This window comes from Triturus cristatus, chromosome 3_2, assembly GCF_964204655.1.
Source record: "Triturus cristatus chromosome 3_2, aTriCri1.1, whole genome shotgun sequence".
NCBI lineage: Eukaryota > Metazoa > Chordata > Amphibia > Caudata > Salamandridae > Triturus > Triturus cristatus.
This window is the reverse complement of record NC_140584.1, coordinates 663,591,361-663,613,804: the sequence shown is the minus strand read 5'-3', so window position 1 is coordinate 663,613,804 and position 22,444 is coordinate 663,591,361. Positions and strand designations below refer to the sequence as shown.

Sequence of the window (22,444 nt, the reverse complement as noted above, 5' to 3'; positions counted from 1 at the left end):
CAGAAGGTGTTTGTCCAGCAGGACACAAAACATGAAGTTGTATTACCAATGGTTATACGAGAGGATAGCCAATATCATTGACGACATCTTCACAAGGATAAGTGACAATCTGACAAAGGTCGATCAAGCTGGTGCAATATTTGAGATTTGTGCAAGGAATCCTCTTGTAAATCTTAATTATTGTGGAAAGGGTGAGACAGACACCCCTGTAACCATCTTTTTCTTTACAGTTGCCGTCCCTGATACATTTCTTCTTCTACTTCTTGAGGGAGATTGTCTTCACCATGGTGCTACTCTGCACCTAAATTACACACTTCCCTTTTAATGTCCGTGTGCCTTGCCACTCTTCCCTGGAAGTGATATACGGTGTCCTGCTTGGGGAATGCTAAGCCCTTTGAGTCCTAGTTCCCTGTGTCTAGTGTGTAATCCATATGTCGACATGCCATCTATAAAGGGCAGACATTAAGTTGCAAAGTATGGAAAAAATGAAATAGCCACAGGTATTACATTTTAAATACTGCAGAGAAAGGATGTATATTAAGCTGAAGGCATGGCACTAAAATCAGTGTGGCTGGTTCCTGGACATTTCATTGAAGAAATTATTAGTAAGAAAAGTGCTTACACTGTCAGTGGCCACAAATAATCGCGTCCAGTACTCGCTGCATTGTGTGGACAAGTATAGTGTTTTTTACACACAATGGTGAACAGAACATTAATGCTCGCCCGAGCCGAACCAAAACAACAGTAAGATGCAACAGGTTGCATTTGATGATGGCGCACACCTCCCCATTGCATCCGGTCATATATTTCTCGCCGTATGTTGACATCAGAGGCTCTGCTTCGTCTCCAGGCTGCTCCTACTTTCTTTGTGGGATTTATATACACCTCTGCCTGTCGAAGTGTTATGGCTTTTAAAAGTTGAGCATATCACAGCGATGATACATTCACCACATTACTGTTACAACTAGGCAAAATTGTTCATTGTGCAGAATATTCTTATGAATTTGCCAAAATGTTTACGCAATTTCACAATGGCCCACATACAGAAAACAACAAGATTGTTTAGCATTGATGCACAAGCTTGTAGACTTTGAATTTCAGCCTTTCACAAGAACCTAATGGAACCCTCAGAGAAGGGTTCTTTCAATAAAATTCTACAATAGAGACATTTCATACAATTATACCCATTCAAGAGTAGGACAGAACACTTTTGCGTCGACCCCATTATCAAGCTCCATAAGGTTAGTGTGCAGAACGTATGCAGTGCATTTCCATTTGTTTACAAAATAATCAAGTCGGATCTAAAATTAAAGGAATCAAGCAGAAACGTTTGGTCATTTAACCTGGCCTGTGCTAGGTCGAAGATAGGCAAGCAATGACAATAGACATTAGGGCAGGGTGACACAAGGGCAACGCAATCCTTAGTCAGATTTGGCAAGCCACACAAAGCCCCCTTGCGTGGCCCTGCATGCGTGGCTTGGCAAATATGGACTAACGCAAGGCAACGCAAATCACTGCCTTTGGTTACTCTGCGCCGGGAAGGCATTAAATGTGTGGAGCATGAGTGTTCCCATTGGCCGTCTTCTAGTTCCCATGAATCCGCCCATGGTTTTTGCTGCATTCCCAAATTTCCAAGATTATCAAACCTGGAATGCGTCAATATTGTACGACTTCCTGACAGAGCTGCAATGAGGAGAAATATCCTTTTCCCCCCTTGTTGTTGCCTCTTTCTAAGTGTCTCACTTAGAAAGAGGAAAAAAAGCATCTAAGGATTGTGTTTGGGCATGAAGGTGCCTCTTCCCTCACAAAAACACTTCTGCCTGTAACGCAGGGTGCAGGCGATGTGGCTACGCAGCACATAGTGCACCAGGACATTAAGAGAGCAGGAATGCGCCATATGTTAGTAAATATGGCGCCTTCCTGCTCTCCTCAGTTGATGCAGTGCAGCAAGTTGTCTTGCTGCATTGAGCTGCTGCAAATGTTGATAAACATGCCCTTAATGGGCACAGCAATGGCTCACATGGCACACTTATGACACACAGGCAGCTACTCCGGGTTCACTTCATGAGAGTACTTTGAGGACACAGGCATGTTTACTTTAAGGACTGTGTGTACTTATTTTCAGTAAGTACGATTGTGACAAGGATTACAGCTGTGTGTTGCAATATTTTGCTAACTGGATTACTCAATTTTGAAATCAATTTTGGTTGGTCCATTTTAAGGAGTGTGATGCTGGTGCAAAAATGTTGCAACATTTCCTTTAACATATTCTTTTCAAGTGTTGCTGTGCCTAGCGCCCTTGGCACTTTGTTCCTGAGAGGGTGAACTTCAGCTTGGTATCTTCTTAAACCTGAGAATGAACTAGACAGGCTACAGAGAAAGCACGTCAGCACCAGGAAGCAGGAAAGCAACAGCTGCACTGTTCGCATCACTAGCTTAACATCCTGAGGTTTGTAGGTTCTGCACCTAAATGCTACCTGCTGGTTGCATTAAGTGTTATAGAAGTCTTCTCTAGTAGAATACATTTCACAAAAAATGTTTATGTCCTACTCACTTCTGAGGTAGATTACCAATATTCATTGGGATGTTCTGTTCAGGTAGAGAGGGATAGTCAGTGGACTTTTGTTGGAAAATGGTTTCCTAATATACACAATAGGTGCTATGATCTTTTTAAAAAAGGACCCAACCGTGGTATTCTCTGTATCTGTGCCGGTATCTAAAGAAATTTGGAGCGGTCACCTCACCCACAGTTCATCATGGCATGCTTCGTCATTGGTGTCCTCTCCACCTCAACAGACTCAACCAGTTCTGGGAGTTCTGGATACATCTCAAATGGAGAAAATCAGGGATCCAGATGTAATGTAAAAATATTTTAGGGAATACCTAAGAGAAGTTCCTTTTATTTGATGAGTACCCTAGATATGATTTAACGTTTTTGTTAGGATGTTTGATGAAAACCAGTGTTACATCCATACCTAATATCTCGTCAAGATGTTTCAGCCTGATACATGCCCAAACGGGTAATCAGCCTTCTTCAGTGCTCTTATAATCCCTTCCTAGTATGCATTTATACCATGCAATTAGAAGAAGCCTAAAGTTCTTATACCTGTTCTTGAAGTTTTTCTTATACCCACATTTTATGGTTTAAAATGTATTCTAGTTTAGAGGGCACCTGCATGGTTAAAGAGAATACCATGGCTGGGTCCCCTTATTACATGACCTTAGTTCTTGTTATGTGTATTAGTTGTCTATAAGGAGGGAGTGTAAAGGTATTTTCCCTCTCTCCTTTGGTGTGCTCGTAAAATGGTTTCCTGCCACGAACAGTAAGCTGTTTCAGAGTAATTCTTGAGGTGCAATGCTAGTATTCCCTCTGCACCACGGCGGCACTCAGGCAATGGGGAGAACCTTAGATCAGCAGACATGACTGAGAGTGTAAGCGCACAAGTGACTGAAATTTTTTATACAGCACACACTGCAAGCTGAGTAACTCTAAAGGCACTGGATTTCATTTGGGTGTATATTTTGTGCTGTGAAAGATGCTTGATGGGAGCATTAGGTCCTGAAGTCCTTCAAGGTGGCGCCCACGTGTTGCTGTTATCACCAAATAAGATGTTGATCTTGAACACATTATTCAACGAGTATGCAGAGGTAGATACCAGAGAGGCGATCCTGTGCAGCAGGTATTTAAATTCCATTGGGATCTAGGAACTAAAATAGGCATCAGCCTGTTCCAAAGTATCATGCTGATGGTCTTTAAGTCAACCCTCTCCCTCCTCCCGAAAATAGAAAGGAATATTTTTTGAAAATGTGCTCTTCCATTACCAGTCAACTCATGAAAGCTGAACTTAAGAAGTTCAGAGGCATTCTAGATCAAACTGCACTTTCTCATCAAATCAAAGGGCTTCTGATGGATTTTGTCCACATTTTCAAAGTCCATTTGAGTTTCTAAAGTGTATAGCTTATAACATTGCCAAGGGCACACCAGAAAGTCGCTGGATCTGAAATTGGCCCTTTGCATGGTCAAAGAAAGATGATTGCATCCTTCACAACTTTGCATTGCAGGACCATCTACTATACTTGTCCTGTAGATGATCCATGTCAAGGTCCTGCTGAAGCTCGATCATCTGTGCTTGACAAGTGGTACACATCACGGACTCAATGACCCTCAGACAGTTTTGAGTTTTAGCACCTTGGACACGGGTTCCTTTGCACTGGAGTAAATGAGGTAGGAGCCAGAGCTGGTGTTGAATGCTTCCCAGTCCCTGCAGCCGAAGGTTGGGAGGTGGTGGACGGCCACAAATCCTTCGTATCCCTGCCACCTGCAAAACAAATAATTGCCATCATTGTCATCTTCTGTGCCTTGTTTTAAGATAGTTTATTATGGCACTTTATTTTACTGTGATCAAATACATATCAGCAAACCTATCTAACTTAGGAGGATTCAAAAAGCATGCTGGTCCAGCAGGAAATAGATTCTTTGGCCGAGTTAATATATTATCTTGTATCAAACAGTACTACACATGTACTATATTAATCACAATGTTGGATAGAGTTGGTGTGAACAGGTCATGATCCTCAAAACATAAATGATTTGACTCAGGACTAACTTTTGGGCATCCAAATCAATTGGGTAACCAAGTCTTAATAACCCCCTTGCAATTCTTAATGTGGAAAGAAAACAGCCTTTTTCCCATATTGAAATGCCTGATTATAATATTGGAATGTAGTCTAGAAAGAACTCCTTATACATGTGGCAACCATTTACACACCCATAACTGGTCTAATTTGTGACATCCCATAGTTTCTACTTCCGAGAGATATGGAAGCATACACTGTGGTCTACACTACCTCTAAACACACAAGCATTTTGATGCATGCTCTCGCCCACCCCAGCCAGAACCACACTACCAGTGCCTCGTGTGTATCCTACATCAAGAGATTGTTCTGCCTCTTCTATAGGATTTAGATTCGTTCTCATCACTTTTATTGTGCTCGGCCACAAGAAGAGAGAAAAGGTGTGCCATGAAGCACCACACTCTCAGGGTAGCAGCACCCATAAATTTGGCCAACTACAATGTAGAGAACATTTATAATGTTGCAATGCTTTATTTTAGATGTTCACAGCTCATGGACTACATAGACCCTTGTTAAGGTGGCACAGGAAATGCGGTGGGAAAAATCCAGCTTTCTATGCCCTGCGCCCTAAAGTCCGCCAAGAAAAAAGAAATTCTTGGAGGAATTCGGTCTGATTCCCCAGGTAACTCCTTATTTTGGGGCAAGCTTTCACGTGGAGTTTTTTGCATGCTTGCAGCAGTCACAAAACTCACATTAATGATAAAACACTCAAGTATTTGCTGAGGCATTTCCATCCCCCAGAAATACAGCCGCAGCGGCCAAGGGCTACGTACCCAACAGTTAGCAGTTCTCTGGTCTAGAGCATTGGAAATACTGGCCCCAGGTTACTGTGTGTACTTCCTCTGGTACAGAGTTTAACAGATCCGGTGCTCACCTGTATATCACACTCTTCACCAAGAAGGAGGAACCATCGAAGGAGTTGGCCACGACCAGGAAGGAGTCTTCACCCACCGAAAAGAACTCCCAGTCCACGGCACTGGAAAGAAAATAGCAAAGTATTGAGTGAATCTACAAAGAACTAGATGGTTGTGAATGTTGTTAAATGGAGAGATGTCCAAATAAAGCACAAACAAAAAAAATGAGAAATACATGATTTGAAGAAGGGTCTGGAGTCAATCTCAGAGTTGCTTTTAAAGAAAGTAGACATGGCAGCAGTTGTGGGTGGGTGCTTACAGCAATGCTTTTGCCAATATCATGCCCAGCATATTAGCCCATTGTGTGGATTCTGCTATCACCACTCTCTGCTGCTTGGTATACATTGCTAGCACATAGATGTTCACCTCGGGGCACATCCCGTACTCTGCACACACAGCGGATATTTGCAATGAGTGCAATGGCTCTACAATGCTATGCCAGCAGATAATATTCTAAGAGCCAGTGTGAATTAAAAAGCACACAAAGACCAGATATTCATCTTTTAAAAACAAAAACAGGGTACATGATGGTGATATTATTACCATAATTTTACATGTTCATTAATGGCGCTTTTAGTGTGCTTTGAAAATACTTAAGTCACTCATTTGATATAAACAGAGAAATAGACAGAGAAGGGTTACAGATAAATAAATAGACAGACAGGATAACAGACTGATCTACAGATACTCATTGAAAGCTGTTCATCCAGTGATGATATGGCTATACTGATGATTATGCAATTTTGGAAGATTGTAACAGTAGGGAGAAAAAGAAAATTGTAGATGACATTGAAAATACCATTGTTGATGACATTGTATATAAAATTCCTAGCGGCCACACCGGTGGGTAGCATTGATTATACAAGAGACAACAAAGTTCTTAAAGCAAAATGTTCACATAGATTATAGTGAGTCTCATCAGAGTGTAAAACAGCAGTGAGGATAGTCATATGAAAGAAGAATAGACATCTCTTCTAAACTACATAACACGAAAGAGAGTTTATAGGGGTAATAGAGCAAAGGAGGCATTTACTGCCCTCTAGTTCTTAAAGTGAGAATAGACCAAAGCCTGACTTAAAAAGGGTGAGCAAATCCCCTACTGTGATGTCCAGGAGAGGACTACTTATGCTCAACCTTATCTTGAATACTAAATGCCCATAACCTGGATTTGGAGACTACTCAGTGCCTTAAGGTCCTGCTCATGGATGTGCTTCCTTCCATAATTGGAGATGTGGAAAAATAATTCCACCATCATAGAATGCTCTCCTCCAAATGCAAGGGAACATGCCGGCATCCATGCAAGAAGAGTAATTCTGCATTTAGTTCAATTTCTTAGTGCAAAAATGGCCCCTCACATCCAAAATGGGTGCAAAGATGCATTTTGTGCTAAGAAATAGTGCTAAATGCAACAGAATATGAATAGTGAGTGCCAGTGGCTGCTCGTGGTCACTAAATGTGCTCTCGCTGTTGGATTCTTTCCTCAAAATGATTCTCAATTACACAAGCTGGAGTAATCATGTTATTATCGGTAATTCTGTGTCAAAGGGTAACATAGAATTACCACAATTACTCCAATTACACTCTTGTAACTGGAATTCCGCCCAGGCCTAACTCCTTCTTTGCTTCGGAAGCATCTCTTCCAACATTGTCTCAATTATTTTAGGCGGCTGTGGGCCAGGAGAATAAAGACTGAAAGAGGTGGCTGAGGATACATGAAAAATGGACCCAGGAATGGCTCTGTGGCAAAGAAAGGTGGGTCAGACTGGAGAAGAAGTGGTCTTGGAAAGGGGCTGGGGAAAAGGACCTAAAAAGGGGGCAAAATGACATGGATAAGAGTTGCGGGTCATGGGAGAGGATAGAAGGGCCAAGAATGGAGAGGTGAGTAGAGGTACGGCAGGGGATAAGGGAAAGAGCCAGGAGAAAACTTACTGCAGAGAGATGGTTGCTGGGGAACCGGGCATGCTTGGGGAACTGGGAGTAGGAGTGGGGACCAGCAAGAGGGGAAGCTTAGAAAGGGGAGTAGGCATTCAACACCTGCAGCAAGAACAGGTATTGACCTTGAGATGCTGGGTTTACGTTTCTCTGCCCGTACAGGTCTACGTGGGTTTGTGTGATGCGTGTTGTGTACGTGCATGCACGCCAAGGTTCCTAACCAGCAGAAAGCTCTTAGTTCTGAACTTCTCCACTGACTCAGCGTGAATTCCATTCTAGTGCCCCAGGTGCAGCAATAATTTGTTTTAATGTTGAAAATAAGCAGCTTTTACTCTTATAAACGGAAAGGGAGAGAAAAAGACGCCGGGAAATCATTGCACCCCTGCCAGGCAAGCAGCAGCGTGGCTCGGAGGGAAGGCAGACTAGCAGACAGCCAACAAGCAAAGGCAGCAGGAGGGGAGGGGAGGGGAGGAGAGGAGAGAAGAGGGAGGAGAGGGTAGTGGAGAGGAGAGGAGAGGAGAGGAGAGGAGAGGAGAGGGGAGGGGAGGGGAGGGGAGGGAAGGGATAGGGGAGGGGAGGAGAGGAGAAATCAGTAATTCCAGATCATCTTCCCTGGTAATTTCTCATTTCCCCCCGATTTTCAGCTGGAGATTTCAAGAGTCAAAATATTCTGGTGAAACAAACTAAGCCCTACAAGAGCAGACGGAATCTTTTTAAAGATGGTTGTAATGGTTACCGGGCCCATTTGAATTTAAGGGACCGCTTAATGAAGGTCAATGTCGGGTTTAGTCTTAAATATTGACTTCTTGCAGTCTGTTGATCATCTGACGGTGGCCTATGATACGTCTGCCAGGTCATATAACCTAATTTCATGCTTTTCCAACTGAAACCTTTAGATTTTACTGGTAATTTACTAAACCTGGGAAACACCTCAACCCGGAGAAATGGTATGATTCACGTTCTGTAAATACCTCACCCTCTTCTGATCTACTTGGAATTACTTGGAATCAGGGACATAGTATGAGGAGATTAAATAATCACAAAATGTCATAGCTTTGGCATTCCTGGCCTGCAGAAGTGGTGTTGACCTCTTCTATCATCCCTCTCCCTGTCTCGGGCAACAACTCTTCCGGGGAAAGGCCTCAGGCGTAAGGCTGATTTTTGGCCTGGTATTGATGTTTGCTCAATCCTGTTGTTGAGGTAACCAAAATAGAGGTGAGCCTCTGAGCTGAGAATCGGGCTGCACTCCTTTTCACTTTCACATCTCCCTTTCAAGAGAACAGGAACAGTGCTTTGGTTTTTTTTTCGCAGAGACAGAAAAAAGTCTAGGTAATATATTAAAATCAGATAGCTAAAAAAGTGCCCCACATTTGCTAATCAGGGCTCTTTTGAACTTGCAAAGGCATGCTGTATAGGTGTTTTGCAAGGTATGGGAGACTGCTTGCATTTGTACTTGCTGCAGGCAATGTTTGTGATAATATCTGGGATATCAACAGTTAAAACCAGCCCACCAGACCATGAAACAGGTCCAAAGAGTCAAAAAGCGGCCAGACCAACCCTTCTGGCACTTCCTGATAGCCCCACAGGCCAGTCTGAACCCTCATGAGGTGGCAGGAACCGACATGCTATACCTTCAAATCTCCGTTGTACAACGTTTGAACTTCTGCTTTGTCTCCAGATACTACTTGTTGGGTAAACTTGAGCTAAGTTCTTCTCCCAAATCCAACTTTGTATATGTTTTGTGCCGCTCACCATAGCAGGAGCACGCATGTGCTCTGCGCCTGTGACTCTAGGAGATATGTTCTGTTATGTTATTTGTAACATGCACACTATACGCTGTCTTGTCTCTGAGTTAGCCACGTTATATTATTTGTAACATCACAGCACAAACTGACCTGTCTCTGGGCATGTGGTGAGTGCAGATAGCTGCTGTGTGCCATATTGTGTGTGCACATTTCACCCTCTGAAAAGTAATAGCTGCTGCCCGTCCGAATTACCACAAGTGGCAGATCCTCACTCAGTTGTGCACATCCCTCACATCATCCTCATCCCATCTCCATCGGGCAATCAAGCCGAATTAAGTGACACTTCTGCGAGAAATGCCTGCCAAGTGACTGTCTGACAATACCTAGCACTGTTCTGATAAAAGGTGTGACGGTATTTTTCGTGTGAAATTAGTGCAATGAATTAAAGATAACCAAGTTAACTAGAAGATGAGGGATTTCCCTATGCTGTGGGAGACGCGTTCTGTTTGACTTAAGGACAGACAGCATGATACCACGTCATATCATGAATAACCTTAGACTCTAGACCGCAAGATGTAGGCCACAAACTGAATTGTCACTCAGTACCTACAAGTTCTTACAAGAGGTTGTTATTCTTTACCAGCATGCTGAGTTAGCAGGTTTTGCCTTGATAGCAGAGTCCCTAGATATTCACAAGTAATGAATCAGAATCATGCCACAAAAGATTAGAAGCTTGATTTAAAGTTTGACCAGATGGGAGAATGGAGCTCAGGTGAGTGTCATGGGGACAGGAGTTTGTTTGAGTAGGCACAAAGGAAGACGTCTTGTATGGCCTGTTGAAGTGACCAATATCTGGTCCTCCACTTTAGTAACAATTAATTAATTTCCTGCCTTACGGCTCCCTCATTTGTCATCCGATAGGGCAGCTACTTGCACCCTTTGGTGAATCTATCATTGAATGAAAAGTTGCTTCATCCAAAATACTGCACAACTCTTTGGTTTTATCCGAGACCTGCATTTCTTAAAGGTCTTGTAGCAACACTGCCTTGGAGTTACTCATTTACTGGTAGCTGTATCTCATGTGGCCAGGAGAATAATTGTTTTAAGCATACAACGTCTTCTTGTTGCTCTAACATGAACTATAATGGGTTTGAAATTTGAGCTCAATCATCCATAATAAAACAGATGCAGTTGGGCAGCTGGTAAAGCACACCTTGCCCCAGCAGCAGATGGCCCCACTGTTCCTGTGCCCCATGCCTCCTTCTCTGACCTTTTTCAGGACCATTCCGCCTTTCCTAGCATGCAGAAGAAAAGGCGGGGGATCACATGCCCATGCCCGGGGAAACCTTATGTGCAATAAATACACATCATGCAATGTTGGCGCACAAAGCAAACAGCAACAAAAGCACAATTCTCTATAAGCACAGGAAAAAAATCCCCGTTTTTTTACTGTGCAAAAAAATGTGAACACTCATAACCACTGATATTTACAAGTTTTGAAGACACCGAAAAACATCCACCAGAATTCCCCAAAACACAGATATTGAAAACAGCAAATTCTATTAAAATAGTAACCTATGAGGTATAAATCGATGCTGCTGTGACAGACTGCCTCTAGACACAAAGTATCGACAAAAAAAAACAGCAACAGAAAGGAGCTAAAAAATGCAAACCACAAAGTGTCTCTGAAAGGGTTATTTATCCTATTTACGCCTCAGTCCCACTGACTTCCAATTTAAATGAGAGCGGTGGTAGGTGGAAGCGGAAGAGGAGTTACCTCTGATGAATGAATGCAGGCCAAGCACCACAGTGGTGGCAAACTTGCATGTGTATCTGGAGCGAAGTGGAAGAGGAGTTATCTCTGATGAATGAATGCAGGCCAAGCACCACAGTGGTGGCAAACTTGCATGTGTATCTGGAGCGGGCTATGACAAGAAGTGGTTACCTGAAGGTGAGAATATCTTGGAACTTGACGAACATCTGTGCCGTGATGTTGAGCTCATAAATGACCGAGTTGATGGCATAAGAATTGTTCTGCACCAGGGTGCCGCTGTCATAGCTGTGACTGTTGGCCACGGCCAGGAAGATCCGGTCATGGATACGGAACACCTCCCAGTCGGCAGCGCCAAAGGTCTAGAGGTAAGTAGATAATAAACATTAATCTCAGCACACTGGCATCAAGAAAGAGAGGCCTGGCCATACTGTGCAGACTTCAGAACATGGCACCAGTCGGTTCTCTGAGGAATGACCACATACATCAAGGTAACCATTGATCACAATAGACGAAAATATAATAGCTACAGCAATGACATTCAATTAAATGTACATTCTCTGGAAATACATATGGCTCTGCAAGTTAGGTGCTTACTGCTAATATCTGGGGTGTGCTTTAGGTCACAAGCTTGAATTCTGGTTGCGCACTCATCCTTCTATCCTTCTTAAGGAGACAAATCTAATAACATTAAAGTGGTTAATAGTAATAGAAAAAGCTAATGTTAAATAGCTATTCGAAGCTGCAAAAACTGTTGTATTACATGCCGTATGAAAAAGGCTATTACTAATATTATGATTGTTATTATTAGCAATAATGATAATGTTGTTTTTGTTGTTATGGCGTGTTTTGATAGTATTTGATACCACAAACTTGACACCTGGTATCTCAGTCAATACCGTGCGTTTCCATTACTCATATCAACTTCAAATGAGCGAGAAGGTCCTTGAGACCTGCCAGGGATCTAATGGTGGTCCGCAGGTTAAACACCCATTTTAGAAACAGCCAAAACCATCCAGTAAGGTGTGCAGCACTAGCTGGATGATGGAATTTATATATGAGGGTGACCTCAAACTTCGATGTAATTGTTTTTGGTCTTCACTTCAACCATCTCTAATGTTTTATTCAGCTTTTATTGTCTACCTTCCCTTTCAATACATGATTTTATCTTATGAGTGGGTGTAAATCCCTTGTTTATGACATTATACTTATTGACAAATATGCTGCTTCTCTCTTCATTGTTTTGCTTGCGCGCAGAGTGCCTGCTACAGAGCAAGTTGTATCTGGCACACTTTTCAACCACAAAAGTGTCTTGTTACCCGGAGTGAAAAGAATTGTGAAAGCAACACAAGTGACTTGATTCTTCTATAAGGAGTCAACGAAGATTCAAGAATGCTGCTCACCTACAGTCCATACCTGGGGAATGCCAGGATCGCACACAGGAATTCGTGCCTGTGATTCCTTACCATGATTGACTGGAAGAGCCTGAACATTCCACCGAGCCAGATGTAGAGGTGAGAGTCGATCCGTGTTGAGGTGCCATTGAACGTGTTTGCCACCACCAAGAAGGAGTAAGGTCCAACTGTGAAATACTCCCAGTCGTAGGCACCAGAGGTGGGAATGGTCTGGTTGACCTCAAACATCTGTGTCTTGGGGTTCCATTTGTACACAACACTGTTAATATTGTGATTGTCTTCTAAAAAACACAAGTAATGCAAAAATTAGACGCCGGATAGAGGAGGACTAACAATGCAAACAATTTTGAGGCTTTAAACTCATTAGCCTGGCAATTCTATCAAACATGGAAGCAAAATGACTAGACATTGTGTTCAAGGGCAAGCCTTCAGGAAGGACCTCAGACCGTTTCAGGCTTTTGTGTTTTTGATTCTTGTTCATTGATTCCAGTGACAGTTTAGGGCGACTCCTCTATGAGGTCTGGCCGGGCAGCCTGTGAGATCCATTTGACTATACAAAAAGTACCATAGGACGCTGCTATGCAGAGGAAGAACATTGGATAATGTATTATCTCTGCTGTAAGCCTTAGCCTACAGCACTGTGAACTTCGACACGCTCATACAGCAACTCAACATAATGCCATTGGAATTTAAAGAAATGTTAAATCTTACAATTGTCTTTACTAAAGTGTTTCACTTTAAGCCACGCAGTTAAAGTTAGATAGCACATTCATTTTCAATGTTATTCGAGCTTTCCCAATAGATTGTAAAATTCTCATAGAACTCTCATTGACTTGAAAAACAGAAAATGGAGCAATTAAAATGTTACTTACCCTTTAAGCATCTGTTCATGGCATGTAGTGCTGTAGATTCACATCGTCTGCATACTCCTGCCATCTAATGCTGGCTTAAGATGTGTGCAACTTGTTTTTCTTCAAAGAAGTCTCTTGCGTCATGAAGTATGTTGACTCCTCCTTTTTATGTTTTCACACGTGGCAGATGAGGATAGGAATTGAGCATGAAAATTAAAAAAAGATTCCCCTAGAGATAGATAAATTAAAGGAAAAGCATCTGCAACAACCAAAGGCTTCCTGGAAGGATAGTGGGTGCATGTGATTCTATAGCACTACCTTCCATGAACAGAAGCCTATGAGGTAAGTAACATTTTCTGTTTGTGGCAGGTGTAGCTGTAGATTCAAATGCTCTGCATAGACTGTAAAGAAGTTCTCCCATAAGCTTTGGTTAGCCAGAGGATGTTGCAGAAGACTGAAAAAGTGTACGGAATGCAGCCAGGCCAACTTGGGCTTGTTGGTGTGCTAGGACATCCACACAATAGTGCTTGGTGAATATGAATATGTGTGGGGTGGACCAAGTAGCTGCTTTACAGATATCAACTATTGGGATATTGCCAAGAAAGTCAGTGAAAAGTCCATGGTGGCTACATTCTTATGTGGGAATGCAATGCAAGCAGGAAAGCAACTTCTTTAATAATTAAATTTGCCACTTGTGTTCAGGAGAAGTCAGCACCAAGACACCTTACTATGTACATGTGCTTAATACATTTTATAACATAAGTTCCAGGATAGAAATTGGAGAGGGCAGGAGCGAAAGGGCTCAAAAGGGGCCATGAGTTTGGTTAAGACAATCTTGAGATTACATACATGTGTTGGGGGTAACCTAGGTGGGATAACCTTTTTTAGTCCTTCCATAAAAGCTTTAATGACAAGGAAACTGAATGTGCAAAGCATTGCTGCATTTTTGACCAGCTAATCATCGAGGTAAGGGAACACGTGGAATACCGCTCCCCCATAGATGAGCAGCTACCACAGCAAGGCATTTGGTAAAGACTCTGGTGGCCATAGTGACCCTAAGGGCAGTACTTTGAATTGGAAATTAAGTCCACAAACCTTAGAGACAGCGGTGAGCAGGCTGGATTGGGATATGGAAATAGACTTACTTCAGGTCAAGAGCCAACATGAAGTTGCCTTGGTGCAGCAGAGGAATGAGATCATGGAGCGTGACCATGTGGAAGTGCTCTGAAAGGATGTACTTATTGATGGGCCTGAGGTGGAAGATGGGCCGGAGGTACCAGTCTTTCTTGGGAATGAGAAAGCACAGGGAGTAGACCCCTCTGCCATTCTGTTGTAGGTGCACAGGCTCTGTAGAACCTTTGACTATGAGCGCCTGTACATCCTCGTGTAAGAGGCACTGATATCTGGAGAGAGGGAGGGTTTGCGGAGGGGGTGGTGTCTCGTGGTTGAGCCGTGAGTTCCAGGCAGTAACCCTGCTCTACAATGGAAACGACCCGTTGATCTGATGTGATCCATTGCCACTATGGGAGGAACCCCTGCAATCTTCCCCTGACAGGTGTTGTGTGAAGGGAGAGAGAGTCACTCTTTAGCGGGAGTGGCTCTCTGAGCTGCACCACATCTGCCTCAACGTTGGAGTTATTACACCTATAGGCACCCCTGGAGTATCCCTGGAAGGGATGCTGATGTTGCTGCTGCTTCTGATAAGAGGTGAAAGTGTCCATAGAGGTGGTTTGGGTGCCGTCATAAAACTGGGTTATATGAAAGGGCCCATGGGGAAATGGGGACGGGAGCGCCCCCAATGCTATTGCAGTGTCTTGTTTTTCTCCAGCATCGGATCAAACTGTTGCCCGAAAAGGTGTTCCCCATTGAAAGGCAGGTTGATGAGATGCTGATGGACTTAGACATGAGAGATGAGACATGGAGCCGCGCATGGCATCAACTGAGAACACTAGTGTTGATTCACAGCAGCATCTAGGGATCACCTAATGGTGCCCTTGGAAACTAACTCTCGTGTCCACTGCTTATACTCGTCAGAGAGGCATTGGGTCAGGTTCCCCCATCTCACCACATTGGGCCCCGTCATAGCTGGAGAGTAAGCCGACCGAGTTGGTAATGCACCAGCGGTTGGCTAACTGTGCAGCCACCCTTTTGCCCGCCACATCAATCTTCTTATTCTCCTTGTCCAGCAGCGGGGTGTAGCCAGTACACTGTGCATTGGCTCGCTTACGTGCAGTGTGCACTACCAGAGAGTCCATTGGGAGGTAACAGTGTATATAAGGTGAGTCCTAGGGGGAGAGTTTATATTTTTTATCTACCCTCAGAGTGGTCACTCAGGCCTTCAAAGGGTCTTTATAGATCTCCGGAGTGGATTTTACCATGCCCTTTGAGCACGGAGAGATACTGGACAGAAAACACAGTGTTAGAAAGTGTTTTAATGAGGAAATCATCCTTTCAGGGATTGTGTACAGGTCAACCTTGTGAAAGGTAGCTGACCTGTGAATAACCTCATGATAACAGGTGGAGTTATCGAGATCGGATGGCTTCAAGGGGGTATAGATCAGGGTGGCTGTCCAATGGGGGGACGTCATTAAAGTCATCCCACGGATCATCCTTTGGTTCATGGTTGCATTGTCCCTCATAAGACTCTAAAGAATATGCAAGGTTACCCTCTCATAGGATGAATGTGGATATCCCTCTAATGAATGTGGAAGAGATGGTCTATGTGGTGGTAGTGGAGGAATGGAGGAGGAGGCAGTGATGATGGAAGAGAAGGGGGTGGAGAAAGTGGAGGAGGAGGAGGCATGGGTGGAGAAAGAGGAGCAGGACGAGGAGGTAGAAGACTGGACCCCCTGTCCTGAAGTTTCTTTAGGTTTGGAGGCAAGTTGTTTTAAAAAGGTGAGAGTTCTCTTTTTGGGGAATGGGTCATGCACTTTTGGCAGTGGTTTTGCTGTTTTTCTGCACATTTGTGGGTGAATGGACAGTCTTTTTGCCAGGTATCTAACTCCTCCTGGAAACGTTGCTGAATAGGCTGCTTGCACTCATCACAGTCCACTGAGGAAGGAGGTTTTGATGTTTGAGTCGACGTTGAGGGGGTGTTTGTTGTCGATGGAGGCCTCAACGCCGAGTGGTGTTTCTGATCTTAAGAGGACTTTAGCATTAGCGTAAGGAGCCCTGTAGGCATCAAGAGAATGCTGGGTCTTGTGAGGCCATTTCAGTGCTGAGAATGGAGTTGAAGTCAGCTCTGAAGCCCTGTGTCGGTGCTGGCCATGGCTGATGGTAGTGGTGGCTCAGAATTCTTTTGCAATGGCGTAGTGGGCTCAATGCCCAACTCCCGAGGGGGAGGTTGAAAGTTAGCAGGCTGGAGAACCCTACTAACTGTTAACGTCTTCTGGAGGTTGTGCCAGCTGGGGCTGGTCATCGGTCTTGGAGCCCGATGGAGAACTCGTCTCCGGGCTGAAGTGAAGTAGCTGGTCACCTCTTCGATGTCCCTGCTGAAGATGCCCGGATTGTTGATGTCCTGTTGATGAGCCATCGTGCATCAAGTCATTCACCAATCGCACCAGTACCTGAGGATCTTCTTGGACCGAAAGGCCAGGCAGGTGACACAGGAGGTCTTGTCGTGACACAGTGTGCAGACCTGGTGGTAGTCTGGCCATGGATACCTTGAATGACACTGTGGACAGGACTACATGTGAGTCCTTTCTATGATGGTGTAATAAGGCCCTGAGATAGGGAGTCGAGGAGACCCCAGTCATAGTCGTGAAACTGGATTCACAACAGAGGTGAACCAAATGCAAAAAAGTGATTGTCTCTTGCCAATGGGAGTGGAAGAACCGAAAGCCTCTGATGACGATCACTACACAGTATCAAACCAAAGCTTTAGCTATGCACATCCGAATCAGACGGCAAAAGAAAGCAATATAATAATGGAGCCAATGCCCATGAGTATTACCAAGTGTAGAAGGAGTCACTATACCTCATGACTCAAGAGACTTCTTTGAAGAAAAACAAGTTTCACACATCCGAGCCCAACACTGGATAGCAGGAGTATGCAGAGCACTTGTATCTACAACCACACCAGCCACAAACATAATGTCTTACTGTGTCAATGACTAGATGTTAGAGACCTAGCAGTTTACAATCTTAACAATGATGATAGTAGTTTTAGATCCCATGTCCTGGTCCAAAACCTGTCTCTGATCAAAAGAGCTACTTTGCTTTTTCAAAGTGTTCCACCTTCATAGAAATATATTAAAAAGTTCACTGCAGTACTAGAATATGTGACCAATGTCTAATGACTACACGTTCCAATCTGTTGCACATTGATGACTTAACTGCTAACATAATAAGTGCAATATATATCCCTGTATGCCCTCCAAAAGCAGTGCACATCCATTCTCTCAAGTTATCTTTTTTCATGTCACTGCTATTACTGCTTCAAAGTGAGCCTCCACATACCCCGATCCCATATTTTTTAATCTTTGAAAATGTTCATTCATATGCCCTCCCCATCATGGGGAGGACATATGAATGAAGAACACCAAAGACATTCTAAGTAAGAAGCTGTGATCATCAGGTTAAAAGAGTGATCCACCTAGAGAGACAGGTATGTTATGGTTGGAACAAGAAAATATATCAGAATGAAAATTTCTAATAAATAATCAAATCACTATCACCTCCTGCCTCGTCTCATTACAGTCCTGTTTCTAAATGAGGTGTTGCTGAAGCTCACTTTGGTTGACCGCATTGCGTGAATTATCCTGCACTAAAGAAGTGTGGAAAATTGCAACTCCATTACTAGTGCCCAGGACAGGTAGACAATATTAATCACACCCAGTCGGAGTTTATCAGGGGCAATAAATATGGCCTATTACTTGTTAAACCCCACAAAATGGGGCATAATATGTCAATGGTAGTACTTTGCATGCTAAATCCACACGCCCCAGTATTTAATAGGACCTTTCTCCCCATTACGTTTTGGCAAGTTTGATCTGATGAAATTTATTGGGGGAAAAATCTGAAAGTGCAGAGCCTGATTCACAAAGCTAACTCACACTTTTGAGTAAGTTTACTACTTATCGGTGTTCGTAAACTGCACGTTTGTAATAACTTACACTTTTGAAGTAAGTCCAGCACTACAACTGGCTAAATACTGGTACTGCAACACCCTCCCATAGAAAATAATGGAGTAAGGGACTTGTTAAAAAAAAGTGTAAGTTATTTGCAACAAGCATTTGCAATGTGATCGGTCTCACCTTTGGGATCTTATAAGTGTTTACACATGAACTATATTATTCCATATTACTGCAATGGACTATGTGGCAGTGATTATAAGTGTGGCAGTATATTTGGCACTTGTTGGGTTTAACTTCTAACAGGGTAATTACCTTACATTTCACAATAACAAATGTGACAATGTCTTTGCTTTGCAAGGCTGTTAAACACCCTACAGGCTGTATGAAAGCATGCAGAGCCGCAGTGATAAAATATAAAGCCAACCTTAACTTGGCGCTATTCTCATGCCGGGCAATAACTGACTTATAACTACTACCAGTCAATTTGTAAGTAGTTGAGAGCCAGGGCTGATACATTTTTGTATAGCGCGAACCGGTGCTTTAAATGCGTATACAGATGCTTTAAATAAGGGGGAAAAACCTGCATTAACAGAGCCTACTGACAACTTCAGTAGCGCATGGGACTGAAAGCCCATTCAAATCCCGGAGGGCTAATGTGGGAATTATAGCAAACAAGCAAGAGCCCCAGCACCACCACACCCCGCCCCCCCTTCCCCAGTAGAGAGCGGGCCGGGCGCGGGTAACCAACCTATCGATCAGGGTGTTTGGGTCGCCCATCCAGGGGATGAAGTGTCGGCCACGCTCCTAGTATTGCGCCATATTGTCGCGGATGATCTTGCAGGCGTATTGGAAGATCAGTAGGTCGGCCTTAGGCCAGAGGGGAGCGGGAGCCACAGGCTCAGGTGCAGCAGCTGGCGCCACTGCCGGCTGCTTCATAGCGCTCGTCTTTGGCCCTGCCATGGTCATTGCGGCGCCTGGATAAAAGAAGACCCGGCCCGCCGCAGCTGTCACCTAAGAACAGCACAGTCCACCGCCGAAAGTCAATATTCGGCCATTTGATTTAAGACCCGTTTCCCTGAAACCAAATGACCCGTTAGATGCGCATGCGTATAACCTGCCATTCTATCAGGCAGGACGTCACACTCTCTTCAAGTCTGTTAATATTACGCCTTGCCACGAACTCCCAAATAATTAAACGTGCATGGAAAACACACTCGGAAGGGGCTGAAATATTTAAAGTGTGTTAATATGACGCGCTTGTCTCCAAATAAAAAAAATGTATACGTGCCTGGAAACACACTCGACAGGGAAACTTTTCAAGTGTGTCAATATTACAAGCTTGCCGGGAGCCACTGCCGCCCAGTCTCTGTAATACAAAGCAGAGCGCCACCCCTAAGAGGAGGGAGGGTGCAAAAAGGGCCTCGCGTGAAAGTGAAACGAGCTTGCCTCGAAGTAAAAAAAAAAAAAAAGCATTTGCAATGCAAGAGGACTCGCATTTACGCAAGACCTCTTGAATTGCAAGCGGGAGTGTGGGTGGGCGGGCGTGATTAAGGCAGGAACAACGGGAGTGGGAGGGGCGGGAGAGAAGGCAAAGACAGCAGGAGGGGTGGCACGGACACAAAGTAGTGCAGTATATGCAGTAAAGGGGCCAATTGTCATGGAAAGAGACATGGCTGTCATAAGGAGGGACTAGCAGCCTCCAAACCGATCGGAAGGCAGCATTTAGAAAGGCCAAAGCCATAAGCCAATGAAAAAGTGGGCGGGGAGGGGGCGGGGCTACCCTCACCTATAGTGTATACTACATACCTCACAAAGCGAGCAGCGCATGCGCTGCACCGCTAGGCAAGACCTAAAAATTGAGTTTGTGGATAGCACTTTGTAGTAAAGTTTGTAGTACTAAATTACACAATACATAATGCAGTTGGTGAATAAGCACTGAAGTTTTCATTACACTCAGTAATGAGCAAGTGTCTTAAACAACACGTGCATTTGCGATCTCTGTAAAAGCATGTGTTTGAGCATGGTTCTTAAATTACAGAGACACATAAACAAGGCCTTGAACGCCATTTATTGTAAAGAAGGTTGGAAACTTTCGTTTTTTTCTAGAAGGTCAGGGTGGATTTTCTCTCACTGAATGTGTGGGTCATTATCTGATCTTGTTTGGGAATTGCCACATAAGCCATTTTCCAGTGTTTGCTTGTTATTATCTGATCCATAAATGCTGCTGTGCCACTGCCATCGCCACTGCTACCAGAAGTGGTGCCCTCAGCCTCCAAATTAATTGTTCAATAAGAATCGAGCCTGTTAAATCCTCTCTTTCCAGCATTATTGCTGACAGGCTCTCAAGTACTTCACCCAGTCCTTCTCTGTGGGATAATGTGACTCTACATTCTCCAAATCATGCTTGCAGCAGAGGACACATGGAAACAAAATACTATCCAGATCATTCCACTTTCTACTAATTGGATCTGTAATTTTTATTTATTTTCATTATACGCACCATGCAACTGGAGATTGGGAGCAGAAGCGTATTGATATTGTGGATATAGACCCTAGCTAGAGCCCGCCATTGGTTCAACTTCAGGAAAAACTTGCCTTGCTTCTGAAATGTTGAGTAATTCTCAGCAAGCCTTCTTGATGAGCCTTCTATCACTGTGCCCTGCTCTTCCGGCCCACTGGATGGAGAGATGCAGATGTATATGATTTGATGGAGACCAATATCAGCATCTGTGGGATTTTCTTCTCACGAAGGACTTTACCTTTTCGTCTGCCAGAGCTGTGCTCACATCCTTACCCAACAGGTGCTGGAGCTCAACCTGTGGCCATGAGACACCATCCTCAGGAACTGAATCAGTAAGCTCCAGATGAGAATTGGTGTAGCATGCATGCTTTGAGATCTATCACAGAAGCAATGTCCAAAGAGTCCTTTCTCCCTGAATCATTTCTGCTTTTCCACGAGTACCTGTAATCTCTGGAATTAGGAATGCCCCTTTTATTTCAAACCACAAGAGAGGGCTTTGTTTACTCCTGAAAGGCCTTAGGTAGGTTTATAGAGCCCCATTCCTAAGTTGCCTTCTGTATCATCTATTTATCCTATTGATAGGTAACCCACAGAGTGATGGCCAAGCTCCAGGATCCCACGTTTGAATTCTGCTGATGACTGAGGTCCCACACTGTAACACCAACTGCGGTGGAATTCCACCGCCCTGTAAGAGCCGGTCTCATATCCGAATTCCATGCTGTCTTCACCCGCACCACACAGGGCAAAAGCAACCTAACCAAGTGCAGCCGAGCCATGTCATGGAGATCGATTCGCCTCTTCTCCTTACCAGCTGTTCATCCATGCTGTTGATCGAATCCTCATCCTGGGATTTACGGTGTACTTGTCTATCCAGAGTTTCATGCAAAGAATGCCTCTTCCTTCACCTAAAGGGCTATGAGTTATGCACCAGGCTGTGCATTCGGAAATAAAGAAAAGAATAACAAATTACTGTGGCAGCCATTAAACTTGCTGGAGCTAAGAGGTGCCTCGTTCCTTAGAAACAAGGTGCCTTCTGAGTATGCTGTTCTTTATGGGCTCTCTGATGCGAGAGGAGGCACTAGAAATGTGAACAGGTGTAAAACTGCATTAACAGGCTGTCGGCCTGGGCATATGCGGACTCATTCAACCCAGCAATTGCTGGGAAATAGGACTGAGAGTAGGAGATAATCGAGTTTACCAATAGGCAGTTTTCTTCAAAGGATGGGAGAGCTGAAGCCAGATTAAGTCGCGTGGCAGGAAAACTAAGAACGGGGTTCCTATAATGTATGCATCTTTTAGAAGGTGCTGCATACAACAAGCATAAGGGGATCTTGGCCAGGTAATGTTTTCCACCCGTCCGCTCTTTTGGGTAAAACAGAACTCTGGGTGGTAACAGGTTTCACTTCCTCAACGCTGCCTTTATGCTGTCTCATTGCGCGTCCTGTGAGCACTATAACAGTGTTTTTCACAAAAGGTAACTGTTCCAGCAGACGTGCTTCCTACATTGACACTTTGTATGTTGAGTCTCTACTTAGCACAGCTAATTTGCGAAATGCATGTTACAGAATTGTGTATGAAATTATTG

The 22,444-nt window shown here is 43.9% G+C and overlaps 1 protein-coding gene across 2 annotated transcripts in view; it reads right to left on the bottom strand.

Moving 5' to 3' along the window:
* Positions 1-1,373: 1,373 nt before the first annotated feature.
* The window catches only part of TSPEAR (thrombospondin type laminin G domain and EAR repeats), a 134,239-nt gene continuing 113,168 nt past the window's right edge, over positions 1,374-22,444 (bottom strand). The window contains exons 9-12 of one of the 2 annotated variants that reach the window (XM_085648641.1): positions 12,464-12,693; positions 11,172-11,359; positions 5,510-5,611; positions 1,374-4,319 (exon numbers count right to left, since the gene is read on the bottom strand). In XM_085648641.1, the coding sequence (XP_085504767.1) occupies positions 4,166-4,319; positions 5,510-5,611; positions 11,172-11,359; positions 12,464-12,693 (674 nt within the window). In that variant the 3' untranslated portion in view covers positions 1,374-4,165. The remainder of the gene's footprint in view (positions 4,320-5,509; positions 5,612-11,171; positions 11,360-12,463; positions 12,694-22,444) is intronic. The other variant, XM_085648642.1, reaches the window with a different exon arrangement.